Consider the following 23691-nt stretch of genomic DNA (forward strand, 5'->3'; position numbering starts at 1 on the left):
CATATTGGCACCTACATGATATCCAAATGTATCTGGACCTTAAGTGTGGATATGCGCACATCTGGCCTTCTTAATCTCATATGAAGGCTTCAAGAGTATGTGTTTTAGGTTGCTTCAAAGAGGGATAACTGTTAACTTAGTTTCAGAGGATTGAAGGTTTATATTTTCTTGTTGGCAAATTGTTTTTGACAGTTCAGGTTACATCTAGATGCAAAATAAGTTCTGAATGGTCTTGATTGGTTTATGTGATGGCTGGTTTGAGCAAGTAGAGGTTCAAGGATTGGAAACTGCTGTTGGTAGTGACTCTCTTATTAACTAGCAGTTGTAAGAAACAAGCGAACTACTTGGTAAATTTCTATTTTGTGTTTCCACTAAGCAGTGATGGATAAATTGCTATTATTATTATTTTTTGAAGTGGGCGTATTTCATTCCAAAGCCCAAAGGCAAGAGAATAAAATCAAAGGGGGAACCCTTTACAATGAGGGATTGTAGGATAACCCCCTCTTTACCTAAAGCATTAGCATGACCTTTACTGATTGTAGGATAACCCCCTCTTTACCTAAAGCATTTGCATGACCTTTACTGATTGAGATACATGAGACCAAGAACTAACACAGTTCAAACTAAGGTCCTGAATTTCAAGAAGAATACAAAAATATTTCCAAGGAGATCTTTTTTTCCCCAAACACCAGCTAACGATGTTTGTAGAATCCCCTTCAACTTAAAGCATTCCTTGAAAATTATCATGAAATGTATGCAAACCATGCAGGTTAGTGGGAAGCTCAACAATAGTTGAATGTGAATGACCCAATGGCCCTGCATAGGAGATAAAATTGTCACCTCTTGAATTTTTGAAAATACTCCCAAACCTAGAAGGACTTAGTTGTCAAAGGAAGACCCATCAAAATTGAGTTTAAGAATGCCTTCATTTGGTGGGAATCACTTCACTTGCACTTGCTTCTTGTGAGAAGATAGACTAGAAATCAAGTGCCACTAGAATCTGATTGGACTTCCATCAATCTCCTCAAACATATCAAGAGAACATAGCCAAGGTATTGGATGGGACATTATCCGATCAGCTATATCAGTTCATGTACATGATGTTTGAATTCATAAAGTCCTAATTAAAATTCAAAATTACCTATTGTAAACAAGGACTGGAATTGGAAATTTCTCAAAAAAATGTGGAGAGCAAAAAGAGGAACGGGTGCTAAAGAATCGGATTTTCACAATCAACATACTTCCAGCCTGATTTTTGATTCTTCTAATACTGATATCTTTCTTTGGAAAAATCAGATTAAGAAACGGTTTGTTGGGTTAGAAAATAAATTCACTGAAATTTTGACATATAGTTCTCTATATAAATCTAGGTCTCGTTCACACAAAATGTCCCATAAATTGAAGCTTTATGTTGTTCGAAACTTTTCTATTGCCTGACCTTTGCTGTTTCAGATGTCGATTTCTCTTTGTACAAAACTTTGATTGTAAAAATTCTTTTTGAGTTGGAAAATTTTCAAAGATCTTTTCGGAAATATATAATTTTCTATACGAAAGTGTGGTAAGATAGTGCAAAATCCAATGAAAAAACAAGAGCTGGAAAAGAAGAAGATTAAAGAGAAAAATGAAAAGTTTTTTATTTTTCTTTGTCTTCTTCTCTTCTTCTCCCTCCTTTTCTTCTCCATCTTTTTCTCCTTTTCCATGTTAGATCTTTGTGCGCTCTGATACCACGCTAAATTTCAAGGAGGAAGCATGGAAGAGAGAGAGAAGTGAAAACGTGGAAAGAAAGGGTGAGAAAAGAGTGAACTGAGAGAGTATGTGTAGATTGATATGTGAGGAAAAATATGAGAGAGATGTGTTATGCTCTCTTACATCATGTCCCTTTATAAAGAAATATAATGTACATCCTACCAAAAATAAACTTTTCCAAAGTTCTCAATGACACCCAAAATATTGCTTGCTAATCTAAACATAAATAGATAAAGCATAACTACTAAACATCCTCCTTTATTCTAGCCTTTTCTTTTCCTTTATTCTAGCCTTTTCTTTTGTGCTTGCTTCTCTTGTGAGACTTGTCTTGCATGAGATTCACCTTAGACTTAATGAAACTTGTGAGATATATTTTGCATGAGACTTGTCTTAGACTCCTTGATATCTCAACGCTCCAACGACCCCATCATAACAATATAAAATCCAAAAACTCAACTAACACAATCAAATGCTTTTTCAAAATCTAGCTTTAGAATAATTCTCAACTGATTTCCTCTAGGGAAACAATTAACAATCTTATGAAAATGCACATCCCTAGGTCTGCCAATCATTTAGCAGACACTCAGACTAAGTTGGGTGTTTCACTCCAACACCTTGTTGTGGAGAAAGGCCCATTTAGTTAGGTTTGTATTCTTTCTCCCTCTTTTAATAGTTTATACATCCTTCTTAAAAAAAAACAATTTTATGAAAATCTTAGCATACATTGCTAAGGTTATATGCAAGAACTTGTATCATTTCCTGTGTGGTGAAGTGATCCAATGAATTTAAGTGCAGATGTTGTCTCAAACTTTCAATGTTTGGAGCAAACAATTTTAGTTTTGGTGATTTACTGTTGTCTGCTATTTGCTTTTCATGAAAAAAGTGTTGTCTGCTCTTTCTAGTTTACACCTGTACTTGGGATTAAGCTTTGGGCAGACAGGAGGTTTCAATTTTATTGTTGGAATGGAGTACTTTCGGGTTTCTTGGAATTGTTTTTGAATTTTGCTTATGCTGCATACCCTAGTCAGCATGGTATTCCTCATAAAAGTTTAGTCTTGGTTATATCCTTGACCAGCTTTTGGAGTTTGCCCTATTTTTTGAATGGTGAGAGTTTATCAACCGTAATCAAACTGAAGCAAATTATAAACTAGCCATCAGGCTAGATATGACTTGAGAAGCACCTAAGGGGGAACCATGCACAATAAGGTTTTTGAGGAAAACCCTATCCTTAGCTGGTTTGTTCGCACAACAATTTCCTAAATCAGGACCATGGAACCAAGTTACAGAAATGCTCCACAATGTCTTATTCTCTTCAAAGATGTGACAAAATCTTCAGGAGAGTCCATTTTGTGTTTTGCACAAGTCACTGACCAAATTAGTGTCAACTTCAATCACTAAGGGGCCTGAGAGGATTAATCTTTGAAGATTACGCCAATAAGGAGAGCTTTAATCTTTATTATTTCATTGGAATCAATATTACTACTGGGGCTGGACTAGGAAATGAGATCTGCTCCAAACATAGGTACTTCGAAGGTTGTGCTTAAGGGATTGCAGTTGTTTTGATTAGTTTCTTAACTGTAGGGTTTGTTACCTATTTCAAAAAAAAAAAAAAAAAAAAAAACTGTAGAGTTTGTTACTTGAAAGTCTTTTTTTTCAGCTTGTTTTAAGTCCTAATTCGATTAGTGTGGGATTGTTTCTCTTGGGTTTCTCTAGTCTTTTTTTTCAGCTTGTTTGAGTCCTAATTCAATTTGCGTGGGATTGTTTCTCTTGGGTTTCTGTAGTAAGAAAAATTCTTGTTTGGTGTCTATTTGGGTAGTAATTGACTGAAAGGATGTGCAAAGGAGTAGAATAAGTTGTTTTTTCTCATTCTTTATGGAAGGTGCAGTTGGGAAGTAATTCTCTTATGTTCTCCACAAAAAAAGAAAAAAGAAAAAACAAAGAAGTTATTCTCTTAAGTCCAAATTTGATAAGCTCAGTTATCTGTGGACTAACTTCTAAAGTTTTTAAGTAGAAAGCATATGGATTTTACTTTATGATTCAGTTTACTAAACAAGATAGTTGTCAAAAAAACTATTAGTGATAACTCCAAAAAAGGGAAAAATCATGTTAAGTGAATGCCCTTCAAGTTGACAAAAATGTGTATTTTGTGGTTTTTAAATCCTAATCAACACCAGATCATTGCAGCTTTTTTAGTCCAAGATTCTTAGGTTGGCTTTTCCTTGATTCATCACCTTGTTCTCTTATATGTTAACAGCCACGGGCATTGCGTCACCTATAGTTTTTTTTTTCTCTCCACAGAGAACAAAGCATTCTTCTGTTGCACTTATTTTTCCCAAGTTCTGTACAATACTGTCATCCCTGGTTTCCATCAGGAAGAGGAGTCTTTTCATGTCACTCAGTGAAATCAAGCCATCTTCTACCTTGGGGTTTAGCAGCTGTCTCTCAAGGAGTTCGTCAACCTCTTACCTTCAGATTTGTAGTCTTACTTTCTTACATTAGCCAATTCAGAGGCAGGTTTCCTGATTAACAGGAATATTGTGGATGGAGGTGCTGTTTTCTCCTTTTGACCTGGGAGGAATTCACAGGAATATTGTGGATGGAGGTGCTGTTTTCTCCTTTTGACCTGGGAGGAATTCATGTCCCATCTCTTCTCTCTAAGTCATTTGCATGTAAAATTGACTACTGGTAGTAGTTAATGGTCTTGGGATGTAAGCACTGTTTTTTGTTAATACTGTTAAGTTTGATACATCTTAAGGCTTCATATAAGTAGTTATAACTAGAGAAAAAAAGCGTGAAAGAGGGTGAAAATTGTAAGAAGATGTAATTTCACTTTGGTTAGTTTTCTTAGTTTTTTAGGAAAGTATTTCCTAATGGAATCTTATTTCTTAGGGTATCAAGGGAGTAGGGATATTGTAGTAATTTCCATCATAGTTTATGTTATAAATTGGAGAGAGGGATTAACCCTAACCCTATTCTCTCTCCCTTACTTTTTCTATGCTAACTTTCTTCTCTCAACTTTGTTTTCTCCTCTTTCACCCATGTGTGTAAGTAGTGACATTGTATCAGAGTAGTAACAATCCTAAGATGGAGAAAGAAAAGGAGAACTAAAATGGAGAAATAAAAGAAGGTGAAAACGAAGAGGTAGAAGAAGAAAAACAAAAGAGATTAGTTTCATTATGTCTGATTTTTCTTTTTTGCTTGTAACTATTCTCTTCTTTCTAACTCTGTTTCTGTTCGTGCTCCTTCCCAATCCTTATACTGTTTCAGTTCTTTCTCTGTTTTTTTTTTCTCTCTTTTTTACTGTTGGGGCCATACTCTCTGGTGCCTGCATCCATGGTGAGCTCCACTTTGGCAATCCCCCTTTTCTTTGCTGCTATCAAAACTCTCAATCTGTATTGTTCGAAGGAAAGTCATGTCATTCATAATCTCATCTTGTGTCAGCGTCCTATTTCTGCTCTGGTTTCTGAAACAAGTGGGATTAGTCCGGAGACATCTGGCCCTGCCCCTGTCACCTTAACTTAGTGGGAAGGGGATTGTTAGTGGAATGAAAATTTTGGTCAACTCTATCTTTGTGGGCAATCTAGACTTTAAAATTCATTGGCTTTCTGATGCCACCAGGGGGTCTTGAGGAATTTCCAGCTTAATGATCATCTTGAAATTGGCTCTCTGTTAATTACATAATGCCTTGATGATCATTGTGATGTCAGATCTTTGAAGCTGCTCCCTGAGAAATTCCCAGGATTGCGTGTGACATCAACTCCCAATATTGTCTATTTTGAGTCCTTTTTTTTTACTGTGTCTCATATTTAGATTCCGGTCAGGGCTTTTTTTGTTTTGAAGTTCTTTTGGAGTATGCGAGGGGAAAAGGAGTGACAGAGCCTCTGTTGGAGGACTCGTCGGCTGTGGTCCCTAGAGGTTTGTTGGTGTGCAAAATCCATCAGGTCTCTGTGGCGTCACTAGGATATGTACTCAAAAATATGTAATTTAAGTTTCCATATGATTTGTAGTTGGAATCACATTCCTTGCTCTGCCAACTACTTTTTTTTTTTTAAAAAGGATTTTATGAATTGTTCTACCAACCACTTGGCAGACATCCAGGCCAAGGCGGGCATTTCACTCCAACACCTTGTTGTGGAGGAAGGCCCTCTGACCTAGGTTTGATTGTACTAGTAATTCTCTTTTTTATAGTCTATTCACACATTTTTCAAAAAATAAATAAATTAGATTTCAGTCAAGTTTTGGAACTTGATGGGTACTGTAGGGACAGTGCTTGGTCCTCCTAGGTTGCCAGTTGCCGCTGGCTCTCCTTAAGTTTTTACATTGAGTAACAGGATGACTTCAAGAGGCTATTGAGCATAAAAAAGGACAAGGATGGCCATTAGAAGTAGTTTGTTGGCAACCTACCATCTGGCGAGTCTTCTACTTCTGTACCCTTAATTTCACAATCAATCTCATGAGCAACAATGGCTGTCAGGTTATCTTGACAGTGTTGGAAGGGTTTGGATTCTTTTTATTTGAATACTTTTGGATATTCTATTTTTCTATTCTGTCTCAAACTATGAAGAGGATGATGTGATAATTGTATCTCGAATGTTTCTTGTTGAAATTCTGGTGGAAGGGCAATTTGGTCATTTCAGCATCATATATGGAAGCCACATCAATTCCAGTCTGTTAGATTACTTCTCATCTATCTATGCCTTTAATTTCATTCAATTCTGATATATATTGTACTTGTACTTAAGGGCATTTTTGGCATTTTGTTAATTGTTCACTTGAGTGGTATCTAGACTCGAGTTTAGAGACATAATCCAAAAGCAGCCATCGCTGTTTTTCAACCGTCCCATGTTAATCAAAGAATTACTCAACTTTTTTGATCCATGTCGTGGGGTCTTTTTAATCAATTTATTTTAGACAGTCAAGTAGCATGACACGTGTGCTCATCCCCAGCCCGAGAAGAATTATTTGATAGATCTCCCCCTACACTAATTTTACTCCCTTGGTCTACAATTCTCACTCTTTCTTGCAATAGTTCTTACAAGGCGGCGAATTTTGTGTCAATCGTCTGCGACAATAATTTGAATTTGGCATCGACTCTGGCATGAACAACCTTAAATCTGTATCAAATGCATCATAGCGCTATTAGATTATCCATGGTTGCCTGTTTGGTGTTTTTCATCTACATTAATACAAGAATTTTCTCAAACACGTGATAGGCATATACTTACCCTATTAGGCTGTTGTCTTTCCTTGATGATGTTTTACAACACATGGGCTTTGGGGACAAATGGAAGTTTTGGATTTGGAGCTGCATCTCGTTGGCCTCTTACTCTTTGCTTCTCAACGGCACTGTCTGCGGCTACTTTCATGGCTCCTGTGGCATCTGGCAAGGAGACCTCCTCTCCCCGTTGCTCTTTAATCTTATCGCCGAGTGCCTGTCCTCCATGTTCTACTCGGCTCGCATCTTTGGGTGGCTTGATGCTGTCTCAGATCAGAGCAACTTTGATATTCTGCTACTTCAATTTGTAAATGACAATATTTGCTTTGGTTTTGGCACACTTGATCAAATCTGCAATATCAAGGCACTTATTGGACTCTTTGAAATCACTTATGGTCAAAAGATCAATTGGAGGAAGATGACTATTATAGGACTCCATATTGATCCCCCTCTTCTCCACCTTATGGTAGACACTCTAGGTTGCTCAATCATGACTCTCCCTACCTCCTACCTTGGCATCCCCCTCATTGACTACAATCCTCGGAAAGGGGCTTTGAGCCTCGGTGATTGAGAGGCTCGAACGGCAATTGACTACTTGGAAAGGGAGGCTCCTATCCAAAGTTGATAGATTGACCCTTCTCAACTCTTGTCTGGCCGGTATACCCAACTACTTCCTCTCATTTGTTCTTGCCCTGCCTCTGTTTGTCGGAGCATTGATATGATTAAAAGGCAAATCCTGTGGCACGGAACCAACAATGGGTTTCACTATCACCTCGTCAACTGGGATGATGTATGTATGCCAAAGATCATGGGTGGGTTGGGGGTCAGACGCACTAAGGAAATGGGATTTGTGTTCCTCCTCAAGTGGTTTTAGAAGCTCAACTCTAGCTTGGTGGCCTTCTGAAACCGATGGTGGCTTCCAAGCTCCATCTTCTCGGGGTTAGATGGATCACTGATGGTAGCAGGTGCAACCACTCCCCCATTTGGAAAGCGACGTTCCATTTATTCTTAGTCTTCTGATCCGCTATAGGGATTTTTTTTTTTTTTGACGGCTCTAGTCAATTTTTGGATTGACTGGTGTCTACTATGACCTCTCTATTGCTGATGCTTAGGGAAGTGGCTCTTGGAACTTTCATTTGAGATGTGATCTCACTGATGAAGAGGCCATTGCTATTTGTGACTTGATTGATGGTCTTGGTGATGTTAAGATTCAGGTTCATGTGGCTGACCAGATGATTTGGCTCCTTGATGACAACGGTCGTTTTTCGATTTCCTTGGCTTACCGGCTCTCCTCATGGGTTGGACCAGGCCCCCTGTCACTCATACAGCAGTTATCGTTGATTCAACTATTGCGGAGCTTTTTGGTCTCCTTATGTGTCTTCCATGATTATTTTAGCGGTTCGCTTATTGTTGAAGGAGACTCCCCTGGTGGTCATTGGATGGTGCTCCTCCTCCACGTTCCAGCCTTGGCGTCATTGACAACTATTTCTTGATATTATGGATCTTGTCTCCTCTATCCCATGTTCCTGGTCCCATGTACTTAGATCAGCCAGTTCGACTGCGGATTCCTGTGCTAAATTGGGTCCCTCCCTTCAATCTCTTCTTGTAAGGGGAGGCCTCCCTTGATGTACTCTTTTCATTCTTGAAATAAAATCATCACTATTTAAAAAAAAAGGTTGTTGTCTTTCCTGTGCATGCAAACTAGCGCCGGTGACTGTGGATTAGCAAAATTGTTGCTGCATGCATGTGTCAGTAATGCACCTGTTAATGTTGGTCACCCTATACTTTCTTGGGTTGCACTGTGAGATCCTTGATCAATGAAGTCGGTTGCTTGTCCTCCCTTTCACAAGTGTGTGCTTGGTGAAAAGAAAATTTGCAGTATCTCCTTGTCTTCCTCTCACGGTCTGGTGCTTCTTCCCCTTGCTCGATTGCTCAGTGTGAGATGACAAAACTATTGAATTCCTCATTGACTCCAAGTAAGGATCTCACCATGAATTTCTATGTAGAAGATTGAAATTTCAGACTTTCCACAGGTCTGTCCACTCTTAAGCTCAGCCTATGGACCCCCAAATTTTTTGTTCCAGACTCTTCACACTTCTCCTTCCTGAGACACCACAGATCGTCTACTCTAATACCGGTTGATATGATAATTGTATCTTGAACATTTCTAATTATCATAAAAGAGGAAAGAATGCTGAAGTGCTGGGATAACTATGCCTTTTCCATTTAAAAAAAAAACTATGCTTTTTCAAGAGAGGCATTCTCTCCTACTGTAAACACAGAGACATTGGGGAAATCACGTCAGCCCATCCCTTGGCTGCACGTTCTCTTTGTATTATTAAAGATTTTACATTTTGGTCCTTGTGACTTAGAAAATTCAGAAAGCTATCCCTTCCTCAAAATAACAAATCTGTCCCTCCTAACCTGTGAATTTAATAAAATCTTGAATAAAAGATTAAAACGGTTTCAGAGGACTCTCAAGTGACTGGGTATGGGGAGTGCTTTCATCCCTGGGGACAAGTTGCTGCTCTTAAGTGGATGGTTTTGTTCTGCCCAGTGGGGATGATTCTTTGCGACCATTTGGTGGGTTTTTATGCTACGCCTTGCTGTGTTAGAGCTTTAACTGACACTACTTGGGTTTACTCTGCTTCACTGGCTATCAGTGGGCAACCCCTGTTCTCACACAATCTACTTCAAGTTCTTCTTACGTAATGATTGTTATCACTTTTTTTGTTCAAAATTATACATTGTGTCTATTGTTGGTTTTAAAATTTTCCTTAGTTGTGTCACCTATATGCTTCTAGGTTTTTTTTTTTGGGTTCTGGTGGTGTAAATTCCAGTTGTGGTTTTGCTCTCTAGTATTGGTTGTGAGTCTTTTGCTTCAATATGCCTTCCTAAAGTGGGCTCACTTGTATTATTCTTGTAGAAGCTGGGTTTCTATGCTATGATTCTGCAAATTGATGGGGAGAAGTACAGGATAATAGTGGTGATGTCGGTGAAGAATATCCAAGAATCTAAAAGTATTCTGGACTGGTAGTTGGTGGTTGAATAGTGCCTTAGTAGTGCTGGGCTAAATTTGAAGTTTTGTACATGCGAGAGATGAGTTTGTTTTCCAAAACTATAGTGCTTAGCTGTTGATGGTGGGACCAGTTGAAGCTGACATGTGACTCCAATTTTGTGCTTCAAGCTAGGCATCTTTGTGTATGTTCTGAAGATCCGTGAGCTGACTTTCTCATCAAAGACTTAGTAGGAACTTTTTTATTTGCATTACGATATAACAAGCTGAAGTTATATGCTTCTGCTTGAGGGTGAGTTTTAGAAGATGCATTTTTAGTATTCTAGAAAAGTTATGGAGTCTTATTTCCTAGGCTAGCAGATATTATTGTAATTTTTATCTTAAGCGATGTTATAAATAGGAGAGAGGGGTCAATTGTAACCCTAGTCTCTGCCATACTTTTTCTATGTTAACTTCTCTTTCTTACTTCCTCTTCTCCTTTTGCACCCATGTTTGTAAAATTTACAAACCTCCAGGACTTTGTAGAATAAAAGGAAGGGTGGAGAGTGAGGAGAGATGAAAAGGGAGAAAGGAAGAGAGATAAGGAGCTGATGAGAAAGCAGGGATTTGAATAGGCCCCTTAGGCTTGACGCCCCTTGCTTTATTTTAGCAGTAACATTTTTTTTTTTGAATGGCCATTTTAGAGTAGCATTTTTTTTAATGGCTATTTTAATAGTGACATAACTTAAAAGATTACATTGATGCCCGCGTAAATTGAAACAAAACAAAGAAATGATTTACTGCAACTAGTAACTTGAAACTCGAGAGAGCAGCAGTTACAACTTTGCCTCTTAGGCAAATAATAACATTACGCGTAACATGTGCTGGTCGACGCGTAACGTGTGCTGGTAGACGCGTATTGTGCGCCGGTGAAACGCGTAACGTGTGCCGTTAGCTTCGAAGGTGCTAACATGAGTTGATTTTCGAAAATGGTCAGAGACTTTTCTCTGGTCACCATCCCCATGGCCGATGACCAGAACCCTCGACGGCAAACTTCCGGTAAAGATGCATACTCCTTCTCCAACGCCGATCGACGGAAAGAAGTTGACTTTCCAATAAGACACAGAAATTCCGAACCAGAAGAAGGTCAATCCAGACGCTCGGAAACCTTGAACCTTCCCTCCGAAGAGCCAACGGAACCTCCTACAGAAGGTTTCAACGCCAGTTGGAAGATGATCTCCTTGTGAAAGAAAAGGAATCCCCCTTTCCGTTTCAACTACGGAAAACACAGAGTTACAGTGGAGAAAGTCGCCCGGAGCTCCAGACAGGTGATGCACATCTCCTCTGCCATTGGATCAAAGATGTCCTTCATCAGTGTTCCGATGGAGGCCACTTCAAGCTTCGTCCATCAGTTCCAACGAGTCACGAACGAAGCTAACTTAACCCGTGAACTTTGGACACGGGATTCGATTTTCTTCTTGTCGGTGAGCTCCTTTCGGGGACAAAGAGAGTGTCATGTCGTCCATCGGCGTGGCTCAACAGTGCTCGCCAAGATCTATATTCCCGAGGCCACCAACTCGGGATTTGGCTGGAAGGAGTTCGAAGAAGCCAGCCGGAGCCTCTCACCGGCGCAGACTCCGGCAGGGGAAGCCCCCAGATCCAGCTGCACCACTCAAGCCACCTGCCCCCCCCCCCCCCCCCCCCCACACACACACACACACACACACACACACACACACACACCTCTCCTTATAACCAAGCCCCACCAAAGACAAAACACTCCTCTAAGCCCATTTCTCCCCCCAACCAGCCCTCCCCTCCCTTCGAAATTCCCTAACCCAGCCATGCAGAACCTCTTTTCAGATCACTATATTCCTCCTACACATCTTCCTTCAGAAAAATTCAAATCCCTCCCAATTTACTCCATAAAGGGCGACAACCCCTCCCGCTCTATCCTAGTCCACACCTCCTCCAATATCGTCAAATCCAGCATCCTTCAATGGCTGACTGATGAGCTTCACCTCCCCTACACACCCAGAATTTTCTATCTCAACCCCCATTCTTGGCTAGTTCACTTTGAAACCCAACAAGAGTCTTCTGCGGCCCTTGCTCTCACACCCCCACACCCCCTTGGGCATCATTGGGATATCAGAATGGCTCCCCTCAACTCCTTCCAGTCAATTTGGGCAATGGGCTACAGTCACCTACCTCCCGACAGAACTATGGCACAATGAGGTCTTCACGAGCATCATCTCGGAATTTGGTGACATAATTGCTCTGGACCCCCTTACTGAGCATTGGCATCGCCTTGATGAGGATCGGATTCTCATCAATCCTATTCATCCTTATGAAGGACGCTACTTCTGATGCATCATGGTGGGTAATGCTTGATTCTGGATTCGTATCTAGTTGGCACATATGCAAGATTTCAGAAATGTGACCTTGAGTCCTACAACTATATCTAGATATTCTCCACAACCTGTCCACACAGTGAGAGTAGCAACCCTGACTCTTCTCCCCAGAAGATGCGTCTTGAACCAGCCAATCTTTTAGCTGGTGCTAACTCTATCCCAGCTGCCTCCTTGGTTGTCCCTCCCTTCGGCCTGCCATACCACCCACCCACTATTCCATCTTAACCCACCACATATATTATCCTTGATAGAATCTATTCCAACCCCCAGATACCTACTGCGGCCATTTACCCTCCCACTTTACCCCCCGAAATAACCACACCCCCTCCTTCCCCCCCATTAAAACCCCCGCAGGCCTCCCTATAACTCCATCCCACAATCCTCACACCCCTCAAACCACCACTCAAATTATAAACTCTCCCCCTCCACCACCTCTGAGATATTCCCACTCCAAAATTCCTCCTCCTCCACCCCTTGCCATCTACCAGCGCCGGAATAGAGGTCATCCAAGACAACTTCTCTAGGATGGTCCCAGTGCCACTACTAGATACCCCTGCAATCCAGAGATAGGGGACTTCATCTTTCTAGAAATGGGTGAAAGAGCTCAGAAGTATGTGGCTGCTCTTCAGATAGAACAACAAAAATTTGACCCAGAAACCTGGGCACAGATAGTGGAACTTGCCAATGTGATGAGCGCCGTCTACACGGAGCCCCTCAAGGGAGATAACCACCTGTATGAGATGTCCAAGAAGAAGACTAGTGATCAATGATCATTATCTCTTGGAATGTTCAAGGAATTGGATCCATGCGTCGCCGTACCACAATTCGGGACCGCTTTGCCTCTACCAAGGCAATTTTTGTTATTTTTCAAAAAACCAATGTGGCTTCTCTACCCCTTGGATATATCCGTGAGTTGTGGCCTCTTAAGGAGCTTGGATGGATTTCTGTGGATGTGATTGGATCGGCTGGCGGCATTCTGATTGTGTGGGACACTAATACCATTGAGGTGCTCGATCGCTGCTGTGGCATTTACTCCCTCAGAATCAAATTGAGAGACAAAGGATTGGGAACATTTGGTGCCTTGTGTATGGTTCTACTAGACACCATGAGAGACCTCTCTTCTGGGATGACCTTGTGAAGACTTGTTAGAGGTGGCCCATCCCTCTGATGCTTGCGGGAGACTTCAATGTTACCCGCTTCTGCCAAGAGAAATCCCCGCCCTCCCGGAGAATCAATACTTCCATGAGGCTATTTGCAGACTTTAGTGGCAGCTGGAATCTTGATGAGGTTACCCTATCTAGGAAGACCTTCGCTTGGTCCAACGGTAGACAACCCCCCGTCCTCTCCGAGCTTGACCGCTTCTTAACCAACAACGATTGGCTTCAGTTATACAACAATGCCACAGGTAAAGTCCCCCCCCCCCCCCCCCCCCCCCCCCCCGCCGCCTCTTTTAGATTCAACAATGCTTGGATGGCGAACCCCTCTTTTGATTCCTCTATCCAGTCCTTCTGGGAGAGGGTGGTGGCGGGCTCGATCAGGTGGAATTTCCCAGCCAAGCTCAAGATGCTAATCATGAGCCTCTGCGAGAAAGGCCTCTTCCTCAGCCGAGAGAGCCGCCATCCTTTCTCAAATTTTCACTCTTGACTCTGAAGAGGAACCTAGAAACCTCTCTTCGTCAGAAGTTACTCTGAGATACGCCCTCCAAGGGCAAATGCAATCCTTCGCTCATAGTGAACTCGTGCACTGGAAGTAGCGTGCAAAATTTAAATGGCTCGTTGAGGGGGATGCCAACACTAAATTCTTCCATGCAGCCGCCTCTGCTCGGAAAAGAGCCAACCGCATCATCACGCTCAACGTCAATGGTGAGAGTACCTCGGATCGATCCCTTATTTCAGACTCACTAGTGAATTTTTTTGCAGAATTATACTCTGATGGCCAGCTAGTTCGCCCTTTCTTCGAAAGGGTTCATCTCCAGGCTATTCCTTCGGCCGCAACTGGACTCATCGAGCTCCCTTTCTCCAGTAAGGAAATTGAAAACGCAACATTGGTTCTTCCTTTGGATCATGCTTTGGGCCCGGATGGTTTCAATGGGGAATTCTATCGCTGATGCTGGCCCTTCATCAGAGATGATATTGCCTGCATGGTTCACTCGTTCTATCAGCATGGCATCAGATATAGGAGCATCGGAGCTTCGTTTATTGCCCTCATCCCTAAAAAAGAAGGGGCAATAATTTCTTCTGACTTTCGGCCGATCAACCTCACCACCAATGCCTATAAGGTGCTTGCGCACCTCCTTGCCAATCGCCTTAGGGTGGTTCTCCCTATTGCCATTCATCATGACCATAGTGATCTTATCAAGGGAAGAAATATATTAGACTTGGCCATGGCATGCCACGAGCTCATCCACCATTTTAAGGCTTTAAAGCTTCCCAGATTCATCCTAAAGCTTGATTTTAGAAAGCCTTTGACGGAGTTAACTGGAAGCTTTTGGACACTCTCCTGGGAAAGATGGGATTCAGAGGAAAAATGGTGCTTCTGGATTCAAAGTTCCATCTCCTCTACGAGCTACCCTGTTCTTCTCAATGGAACGACCTGCGGTTATTTTAAGCGATCTAGGGGAATCAAACAGGGAGACCCCCTTTCCCCTTTGCTCTTCAATGTGATAGCGGAATACCTATCATCATTGATCTATTCAGCCAAAAATCTAGGTTGGCTCCTCCCCACGACAGACTGTGCAACCTTTGATGTGCTGATCCTTCAGTTTGCAGACGATACAATTTGCTTTGGGGTTGGTACTATGGATCAGATCCGAAAATTGTGTGCTGTATTGGGACTATTTGAACTGGCTTTTGGTCAGAATATTAACTGGAAGAAAAAACCACCCTCCTAGGCTATCATATCGACTCACTGGTGCTTCAGGGTATGGCTGACTATTTGGGGTGCTCAGTGGGAAATTTGCCAGCTACATATCTTGGACTACCACTCTTTGACTCTCGGCCTTCGGCGACTCTTTGGTCCCCCCTCATTGAGAAATTTGAGAAGAGGCTAGCTACTTGGAGGGGCAAACTTTTATCTACTGCTGGGCGACTCAGTCTCCTCAAGTTTTGTTTGGTAGGACTGCCAAACTATTTATTATCATTCATGTACTGTCCGGCCTCCGTTTGCAACAGGATTGACACCATCCGTCGACGTTTCCTCTAGAGAGGATCAGAGGACACCTTCAAATATCATTTGGTGAGTTAAAATGATATTTGCATGCCCTGCAATCGGGGTGGTCTAGGCATTCGGCCTACGAAGGAGATGAACAATGCACTTTTGCTCAAATGGATATGGAACTTCAACATCAAGCATAACAACCTATGGGGCAATATGGTCAGGTTCTATCTTTAACCTTCGGGTGCCTAGTGGAGGGAGGATGGCGCTACTCGCCTTCTATCCCCGATATGGAAATCAATTCAAAAGTTCCTTCCAATATTCAGAGATGCAACTTCCTTTCACACAGGCAACAGACGGACCCTCCTCTTTTGGTTAGATGAATGGTGTGGCCCCCGCCCCCTCTCCGAGGATTTCCCGGGGCTCTCTAGGGTGGCGAGGGACCTCTCTTGCTCAGTGGCTAATTCTTGGAGAGATCGCTCATGGAGTCTCACTTTTTGCCGAGGATTAAATGATGTGGAAACTACAACTTTTTGCTCTCTCCTCTCCAGACTCAACAACACTACTATTCGTGAGCATGCAGTTGATAAATTGACATGGAAGCCCAACATTAATGGCCGATTCACAGTTGCATCCGCCTACTCTCACATTAGAAAACAAGATTACATCATGCATGAGCACAAGGCAAACCTGGCATGGAAGCTCTCAGCGCCTAGTAAAATCAAATTCTTCGTGTGGACGGCCATCAGGGAACAAATCCTCATCTTTGACAACCTCCATAGAAGTGGTTACACTGCCCCCGATTGCACTTGTCGCCTTTGTGGTGTGTGGGGCGAGACAGTCCAACATGTTCTCTTACATTGCGACTTTTCTTGGCAAGCCTGGATGAAGATATTTCAGAAGATTGGTCTCCAAATGGGGCTACATCAGGACCTTTTCGGAACCTTTGAGATGGTTATGGGGATATGCCTTCCCAAGTTGGGCAAGATAATTCTCTTGGTATGCCCGCGCATGTCCCATGGTGCATATGGCTCGAGCAAAACAACCGGAGATTCAACTCCAAGGCTAGCAACCCGGATAATATAGCTTCTCAGGTAGTGGGCCTTATCTCGAGTTGGCTACATTCTTGGAAGGAGTTTGCTTCTCTATCAGGCGTCTCCCTTCGAGAAAATTGGGGCTTGATCGCGCACATGGTGGGGTCCTGTAGGAATTCGGTTATGGCTACCTGGGATCCTCCCCCTTACGACTGCACCAAACTCAATTTTGATGGCATTGCTTTAAGCTGCCTTGGGCCGGTTGGAGCTGGTGGTGTTTTCAGAGACAACAGTGGAGACCCTATTTTATCCTATGCAGGGCCGGTGGGTATTGCTGATTCAAATATTGCTGATGTGCGTGCTCTTCTATTCGGCCTCCAAATCTTTAAAGAGCGGCTTCATGGCAAGCTGATTATTGAAGGCAACTCAAAGATTGTCATCAACTGGTGTTCAAAAGATAGCTCCCCTCCTTGGTGTCACTGGCCAATCACTGATTGTATTGCTGACATTGTGTCATCCATTCATTGTAATTGGAACCTCGTTCCTAGATTAGCCAATTCTTTGGCTGATAAATTGGCTAAATTCGGAACCTCCCAGCAATCTCTCATTGTTTGGGAAGGCTTCCCCTCTTGTAATCTGCTCGTTTGAGCTCTCATAATAAAATTCAGCATCATTTAAAAAAAAAAAAACTTTGCCTCTTATCGATTAACAAATACAAAGTGATCTTTCCTGCAAAAAGAAAAAAATCAAATTTCTTGTGGGTGATGTACATGGATTCAATGGCAATACACAAACAAATGAAAACCACTTGTCCTCAAACTGATGAATGGCTTATATTTATTATTTTTGCATCTTTTTTTTGTTTATAATGTATAATATTATTTTACATTATTCTGGATTGGACATTTATAGGTGTTTGGCAGAACAGCAATCTGTCGGAACTTGGATGTTGCCACGAAGGTTGCTCGAACTGATAATCTGGATTGTATCACCTTGGAAGGTCTGATAGAGGGATTTCCTTCTTTTTTTTATTTATTAAATTGATATATCTGATGTTTGATACTGGTACTTAAACTAGCTCATCTTGAGCCTTGTTTCAGGTGACCAAGTAAGCAAAAAAGGTGGCATGACTGGTGGTTTTTATGATGATAGGCGCTCCAAATTGAAATTTATCAAAATCATTAAGCAAAATACAAAGTCTATCAGCTCAAAGGAAGATGAATTACTGAAAGTTAGAAACAGTTTGCAAGATATCCTAATGGAATTGATAATTTTGATTTGGTTTGCGCCAATTTTCTTTAGCTGTTTACCTTATAACCATATATCAATTAACTCTTTCCTTCTAGGATGGGTTTGTTCAAATTTTAATTCTTGCTTTTCTCTATTATATTTGACTATTACCTGTTTTCTTTATGCCCCTGAATGTCCAGAAATTTTTTTGGATCCAATGGTTCGTATCTGTTTTCTCTTAATTTCTCGTACAGATCGATCAAAAAATTACTAGATTGGTTAGTGAACAGCAGAAATTTGAAGCCCGGAGAAACCATGATAAGTCAGAACTGGAACAACTTAAACAGGACATCGCTCTAGCAACTAAGCAGAAGGAGTCCACCTCCAAAGCTCTTGAAAAGAAGGTAGGTAGAAAGTTCTGTCGGTTCATCACTCTGACAACTTAGATAATTGTCTTGCATGTCTCATGCTCTAGGAAAAATTGCTGGCAAATGCGCATAACCATATTGAACAACTTAAAGCTAGTGTAGCCACAAAGAAGGCTGAAATGGGGACAGAACTTATTGATCATTTAACACCAGAAGAAAAAGAACTCCTTTCCCGATTGAACCCTGAAATTACAGAATTGAAAGAAAGGTTCATTGCCTGCAAAACAAACAGAATTGAGGTATGTGGTTTAGCCTAGATATGACCTTTCTTGTATTTATTTGGATTCCTTCAGAGTGGTGACATTTTCATCTGGTTTATAGACTGAAACAAGAAAAACTGAGCTTGAAGCTAATCTATCAACGAACCTTGTGAAGAGGCAGCAAGAGTTGGAAAGCATAGTAAATTCTGCAGATTCTGGTACATTACCAGCTGAAGCTGATCTCAAAAGGCAAGAACTAAGGGATGCCAAAGCATCTCTTGATGAAACAACACAGCAGCTGAAGAGTGAGTTCTTAACTGTATTTGGTAAGCCCCCCTCAAAATTGTATTCTTCCTACCTGTTTACTTACACTGCTGTCAATTTGTAGGTGTTGCGGAGAGACTAGAGAATCTGACGAGGAGAACAAGGGAAATTAGAAAAGAAAAAGATGAACTGAAGGTCCGAAAAGCACATGTTGTACAAAATCACCATTTTCCAAATCTAGACTGAAGGGTTCAATGAATTGTAACACAATCTTGTATGGTGCAGGCCATAGAAGATGACTATCAGCAATCTATTCAGGATGAAGGAAAGGATCTGGAGCAACTATTGAACAAGAGAAAGGTTCTCCTTGCCAGGCAGGAGGAGTACACCAAGAAAATTAGGGATTTGGGATCACTACCATCGGATGCATTTGAAACGTATTGATCTTGTCCGCATTGTAAACTCCTTTTGTTTTGGATAATTTATTAGTCCTAGTAATGTTTTGGAGCAGGTGTGCAATTATTGCTTCAGAGTTAGTAAAAAGTGGAAATCATGAAGGAAAATATGTGAATATTTGTTTTTTCTATGAAATATCTAAATTTCTTTTACATTTTTGCTGGTCCAAGCTAAATGGAATTTTGATATGTCATGGAAGAATTAAATATTCATGGACATTTTCATTTTTTTTGAAATGGCTCTGTAAAACCAAAAAATAGGTGCATAAGAAGCCATTGTTATGCTTTGAGATGTGATGGTTGTGGAACTGAAGTGGACTTTTAAAAAAAAAAAGTTTTTTACATAGGTTATATATTTGGCAACTCAGAGTAAACTTTTTTTTTTTTTTTTTTTTTGTGCGTTCTTGGAGTTCTCTGACCTGATAATGTAAATTAGGATCCCACCCCAACCCCAACAGGAAACAAAAAAGAGCTCCTTGTCTTGCCTTGGGACGCAGGCAATCCGACCCAGATTTCACCAGGTCCAAAGTCGGGCCCTGAGTTGAGTCAGAGAAGTTTGGATATAGACAACCATGATGGAATTCACTTATACTCTTTTCTTCAATTACAGTTTATCTTTCAATCTTGACATTAACTACTGAAAAGGCTCTACAATGATAGGTGTATAATTTTTTGTTATAATTGTTGGAGGTTTACTTATATGCTCTGTTTTCTAGCACTAATCTTATGGTGAGATTTTTGCATTCAAATGCACGTTATCTTGGTTCACCTGGTTTATTTTCCTTGGATAATTTAGATTGTCTGTGAAATAATATCTCTGACTATGAAATAACCTTACAGCTATAGACGCAAAAATATCAAAGAATTGCAGAAGATGCTTCACAAGTGTAATGAACAACTACAACAGTTTAGTCATGTCAACAGAAAAGCACTAGACCAGTATATCAGTTTCACTGAGCAACGAGAAGAACTTCAGAAAAGGCAGGCTGAACTTGATGCTGGTGATGAGGTAATGTCATTAAATAAGATAAACAATGAGCTTGTTATCATGCATGTACAGTTGCAATAGAATAGACAGAACATCGAATTAAGTTCATTAAGTTTGTGTCTCTACTTTTTCAGAAAATCAGAGAACTGATTTCAGTCTTAGACCAGCGGAAGGATGAATCAATTGAACGCACTTTCAAAGGAGTGGCTAGGCATTTCCGTGAAGCTTTTTCAGAGCTTGTGCAAGGTGGTCACGGGTACTTAGTTATGATGAAGAAAAAGGTAGTTCTTACCCTTTTTGTTTGACCAATTTTCATTTTCTTTTCATCCTGTTGCTAACTTCAGTATCTTTATTGATGGTTTCAGTTGCTTGTTTTGCCTTGTGCTATGAATCTTTCTTATTCTGTGGTGAAATTTTTCCTTGCCCGAATGTTTTTATTTATTTTTGTATTGAATTTGGCTTGGTTTTTAAATCATGATGGGAAGTACAACTTCTAAATATTAATATTTAAACTTTAAAAAAAATTATATTTAAGTATTAAAAAAAATACTGCTTGCGGACCTATCTTTGGTTCTAAATTATGATTTGAAGTACAACTGTTAATATTTAAGTATCACAGTCTGAGAGCCTATATTAGGTTTCTTATCCAATTTGTGGCCACTGCATTGCAATAGGAGGCAAGTTAGTATTTGTTGGAATGTTTTGTGTCCTGGTCTGAAGTGCTGCCATTATATGTCTGCTTTAAGATTTTCCTCTATTGTTTGCTACTGAATCCTTTTCTCTACTTTTTGGGCTCAAAGGAGATCTGTTCTCATTAGGTGCTTTAGGCACCATTGTGGCAACCTAGTGTCCTGTCTGTAGATTTTATGCAACCATATAGGTCCATTAGTCATTGCTTTCCTCAGTAATAGTTGGTGTAGGTTCTACTTTGCATATAAGATGGTGAACATAAAGATGTTATTGGAACAATCTCACAGAGGTTAATATTAGGAAAAATTATGTGGTTATTAATTAGGAAAAGATCTCCTAACTTTGGTTAGTTAATTGTGGATGAACTTCAACCTACACTTTAGATTGTATCAAAGCAGAGTGTCTTTTCTGATGGGCCTAGTTCATGCTTTGTTTAGTTTGCACCTTGTTGTTGATGCCTCAGGCCTCCATTATCTGATTATTAAGGCTTTAAATGTGTGGGAGTGTTCGTGGGAACAATCCCACATAGGTAAATGTCAGGAAAAATTGTATGGTTAGTAGTTGAAAGGAAATCTAATTTTGGTTAGTCAATTAGGGATAGACATGGACCCAAATTTAACATAAGAGAAGAAAATTTCCTAGTCCTGACTCTATTTGTGGGAACAATCCCATATTATTTGATGCTTGGAAAAAATCTTGTAGTTACCTGTTGGGCAAAGGCTCCTTTAATTGTGGCTAGTCATTTTGTTATAGAATAGGACCAAACTTCACAATAGTATCTTAGTAGGGCTTTTATTCAGTTGGACCTAGTTTTCATCATATTTTGTTTGTGCTTTGTTTATGTTGCGCAGGTCTCAAGCTTCTCAGACTTGTCATTTGTTTATTTAGGCCTAAAGGAGGAGCATTAGTTGGAAATTTACCTCCTAACTACTAATTGTGGGATAGACTTAGTCCAACTTAATAGACTTTAAATTTGTAATATCAAATAAAAGATACATCTGATTATTAAGTCCCTCACTAATTGGATCAATTGAAAACAATAGATCTTTACTTTCCCGTGATTACTACCCCCAAAAATGTTTTTTTTTTTTCAATCAGGATAATATCATGTATAATTTGCAGCATAATATATTTTTTTTAGGAAAATTTGATTTCATTAAGCCCAACAGCAAAAATTGCAACACGGGGTGTGTGTGTGGGTGGGTTTGGGGGTAGGGGGCATCTTCCTTGACAACGAGGGTTGGAGGGAAACCCCCTCTTTGGTGAGGGAATCAGCCAAGCTGTTGGCCACTCTAGGAACATGGGTCCAATTACAAACAATAGAATTAAAAAGCTCCATAATTTCAAAGTAACAGGGTCAGTGATGAAGCTATTGCTGCTCCATATATGATTGCAGCATAATATATGATGTTATTCTTTATTTTGAATTGGTTTGTTAAGGGAATTTCTCTTGTTTTCAAGGATGGTGCACCCGGTGATGATGATAATGATGAGGATGGACCCCACAATGCAGATCCAGATGGTAGAGTTGAAAAATACATAGGTGTCAAGGTGAAGGTATGTATGGACCTGCTTAAACACTCGCTTTGTTGTTCTGTTTTGTTTTATGTCTTAATATAAAGATGTTATGAACTTTCCAGTTTCTCTCCATTTGGTTGAATCCTGTATCATTATGGTTGTCGTATTGTTGAAACTGAAGTCTGTACTGGATTTTATCAAAACAGTCATTGATAGTCATTCATATTTTTCAGGTTTCATTCACTGGCCAAGGGGAGACACAGTCAATGAAGCAATTATCTGGGGGCCAGAAAACCGTTGTTGCCTTGACTCTGATTTTTGCGATTCAGCGATGTGATCCTGCCCCATTTTACCTATTTGATGAGATAGATGCAGCATTAGATCCTCAATACAGAACAGCTGTGGGAAGTATCCTTTGGTTTGGGTTCAGTATTTCGTTTTTTATTTTTAAAAACTTTTGTGTGCATGTGTGTGTACAACTCATAGGTGGGAGGGTTTATCTTTTCTTATGAATAGTTATATTTTATATATATATATATATATATATATATATATATATAAATTCGGAACCTTCTAGCAATCTCTCATTGTTTGGGAAGGCTTCCCCTCGTGTAATCTGCTCGTTCGAGCTCTCTTAATAAAATTCAGCATCATTTCAAAAAAAAAAAATGAGTAGTTATATTTTATTTCATACCTGAACCCAGTCATTTTAAGTTTGCTGATGAGGATAGATGTGGATTTTAAGCTATTCTCTGTCTAATACCTTGTTCAGTAGTGTTAAAGTTGGGCCAGTTCTTCCCAAAGTCACTAGCCACAGTTAGTAGACAGTTTTTTCCAACGAATGGGCATGGATCTGTTCCAGTTCAAACTAATGGGTGATTATTCTTCCACACAAATCTCATTCTCGGACAACTAACCTGATATGTGGAGCACATGTATAATTATACACTGGTGAGTTTTTTTTATTACTCTCTCCCTCGTGTCCAGGCCAAACTTGACAACCTAGATCTAGACAAAACATAGAAACTCGGGCCATTGAAAACAGATACAGAGTCCACATAGAATACTAGTATGGCTTGGGTTGGCCCTGTTGCCAATTTCTGCTGGTTCTTTCAAAAATGATTAGTTGAAGTTTTGAGACTTCTTCTCAACTAATAAGTATAGGAGCTTTTCATGCCCAAGCCAATGTAGGACAATTCTCCTACACACAATAACTCTTTTCTCTAAGACAACTAGCCTGAGATGTGGTGCTCATGTAAAAAAGTAGACTGGTAGGCCTTTTTACACCTACAAGCTGCATACTTGAAAGACATTGATTGAAGGTTAGGAATTTTATCGGGTTCACTTTCTTGTGACATCTGATC

At 40.4% G+C, this 23691-nt stretch overlaps 1 protein-coding gene across 4 annotated transcripts in view; it reads left to right on the forward strand.

Annotated features, from left to right (window-relative positions):
• Nucleotides 1-23691, forward strand: part of LOC137949563 (structural maintenance of chromosomes protein 3-like) — a 43761-nt gene that overhangs the window by 13586 nt on the left and 6484 nt on the right. For all 4 annotated transcript variants that reach the window (XM_068795639.1, XM_068795641.1, XM_068795640.1 and 1 more), the window contains exons 18-28: nt 17467-17554; nt 17655-17804; nt 18037-18188; nt 18260-18451; nt 18534-18717; nt 18801-18871; nt 18962-19113; nt 19972-20140; nt 20254-20400; nt 22271-22366; nt 22561-22735. In XM_068795639.1, the coding sequence (XP_068651740.1) occupies nt 17467-17554; nt 17655-17804; nt 18037-18188; nt 18260-18451; nt 18534-18717; nt 18801-18871; nt 18962-19113; nt 19972-20140; nt 20254-20400; nt 22271-22366; nt 22561-22735 (1576 nt within the window). The remainder of the gene's footprint in view (nt 1-17466; nt 17555-17654; nt 17805-18036; nt 18189-18259; nt 18452-18533; nt 18718-18800; nt 18872-18961; nt 19114-19971; nt 20141-20253; nt 20401-22270; nt 22367-22560; nt 22736-23691) is intronic.

This window comes from Aristolochia californica, unplaced genomic scaffold (genome assembly GCF_029961685.1).
Source record: "Aristolochia californica isolate CCGP_79_NKW_82.1479 unplaced genomic scaffold, dmAriCali1.0.hap1 SCAF_14, whole genome shotgun sequence".
NCBI lineage: Eukaryota > Viridiplantae > Streptophyta > Magnoliopsida > Piperales > Aristolochiaceae > Aristolochia > Aristolochia californica.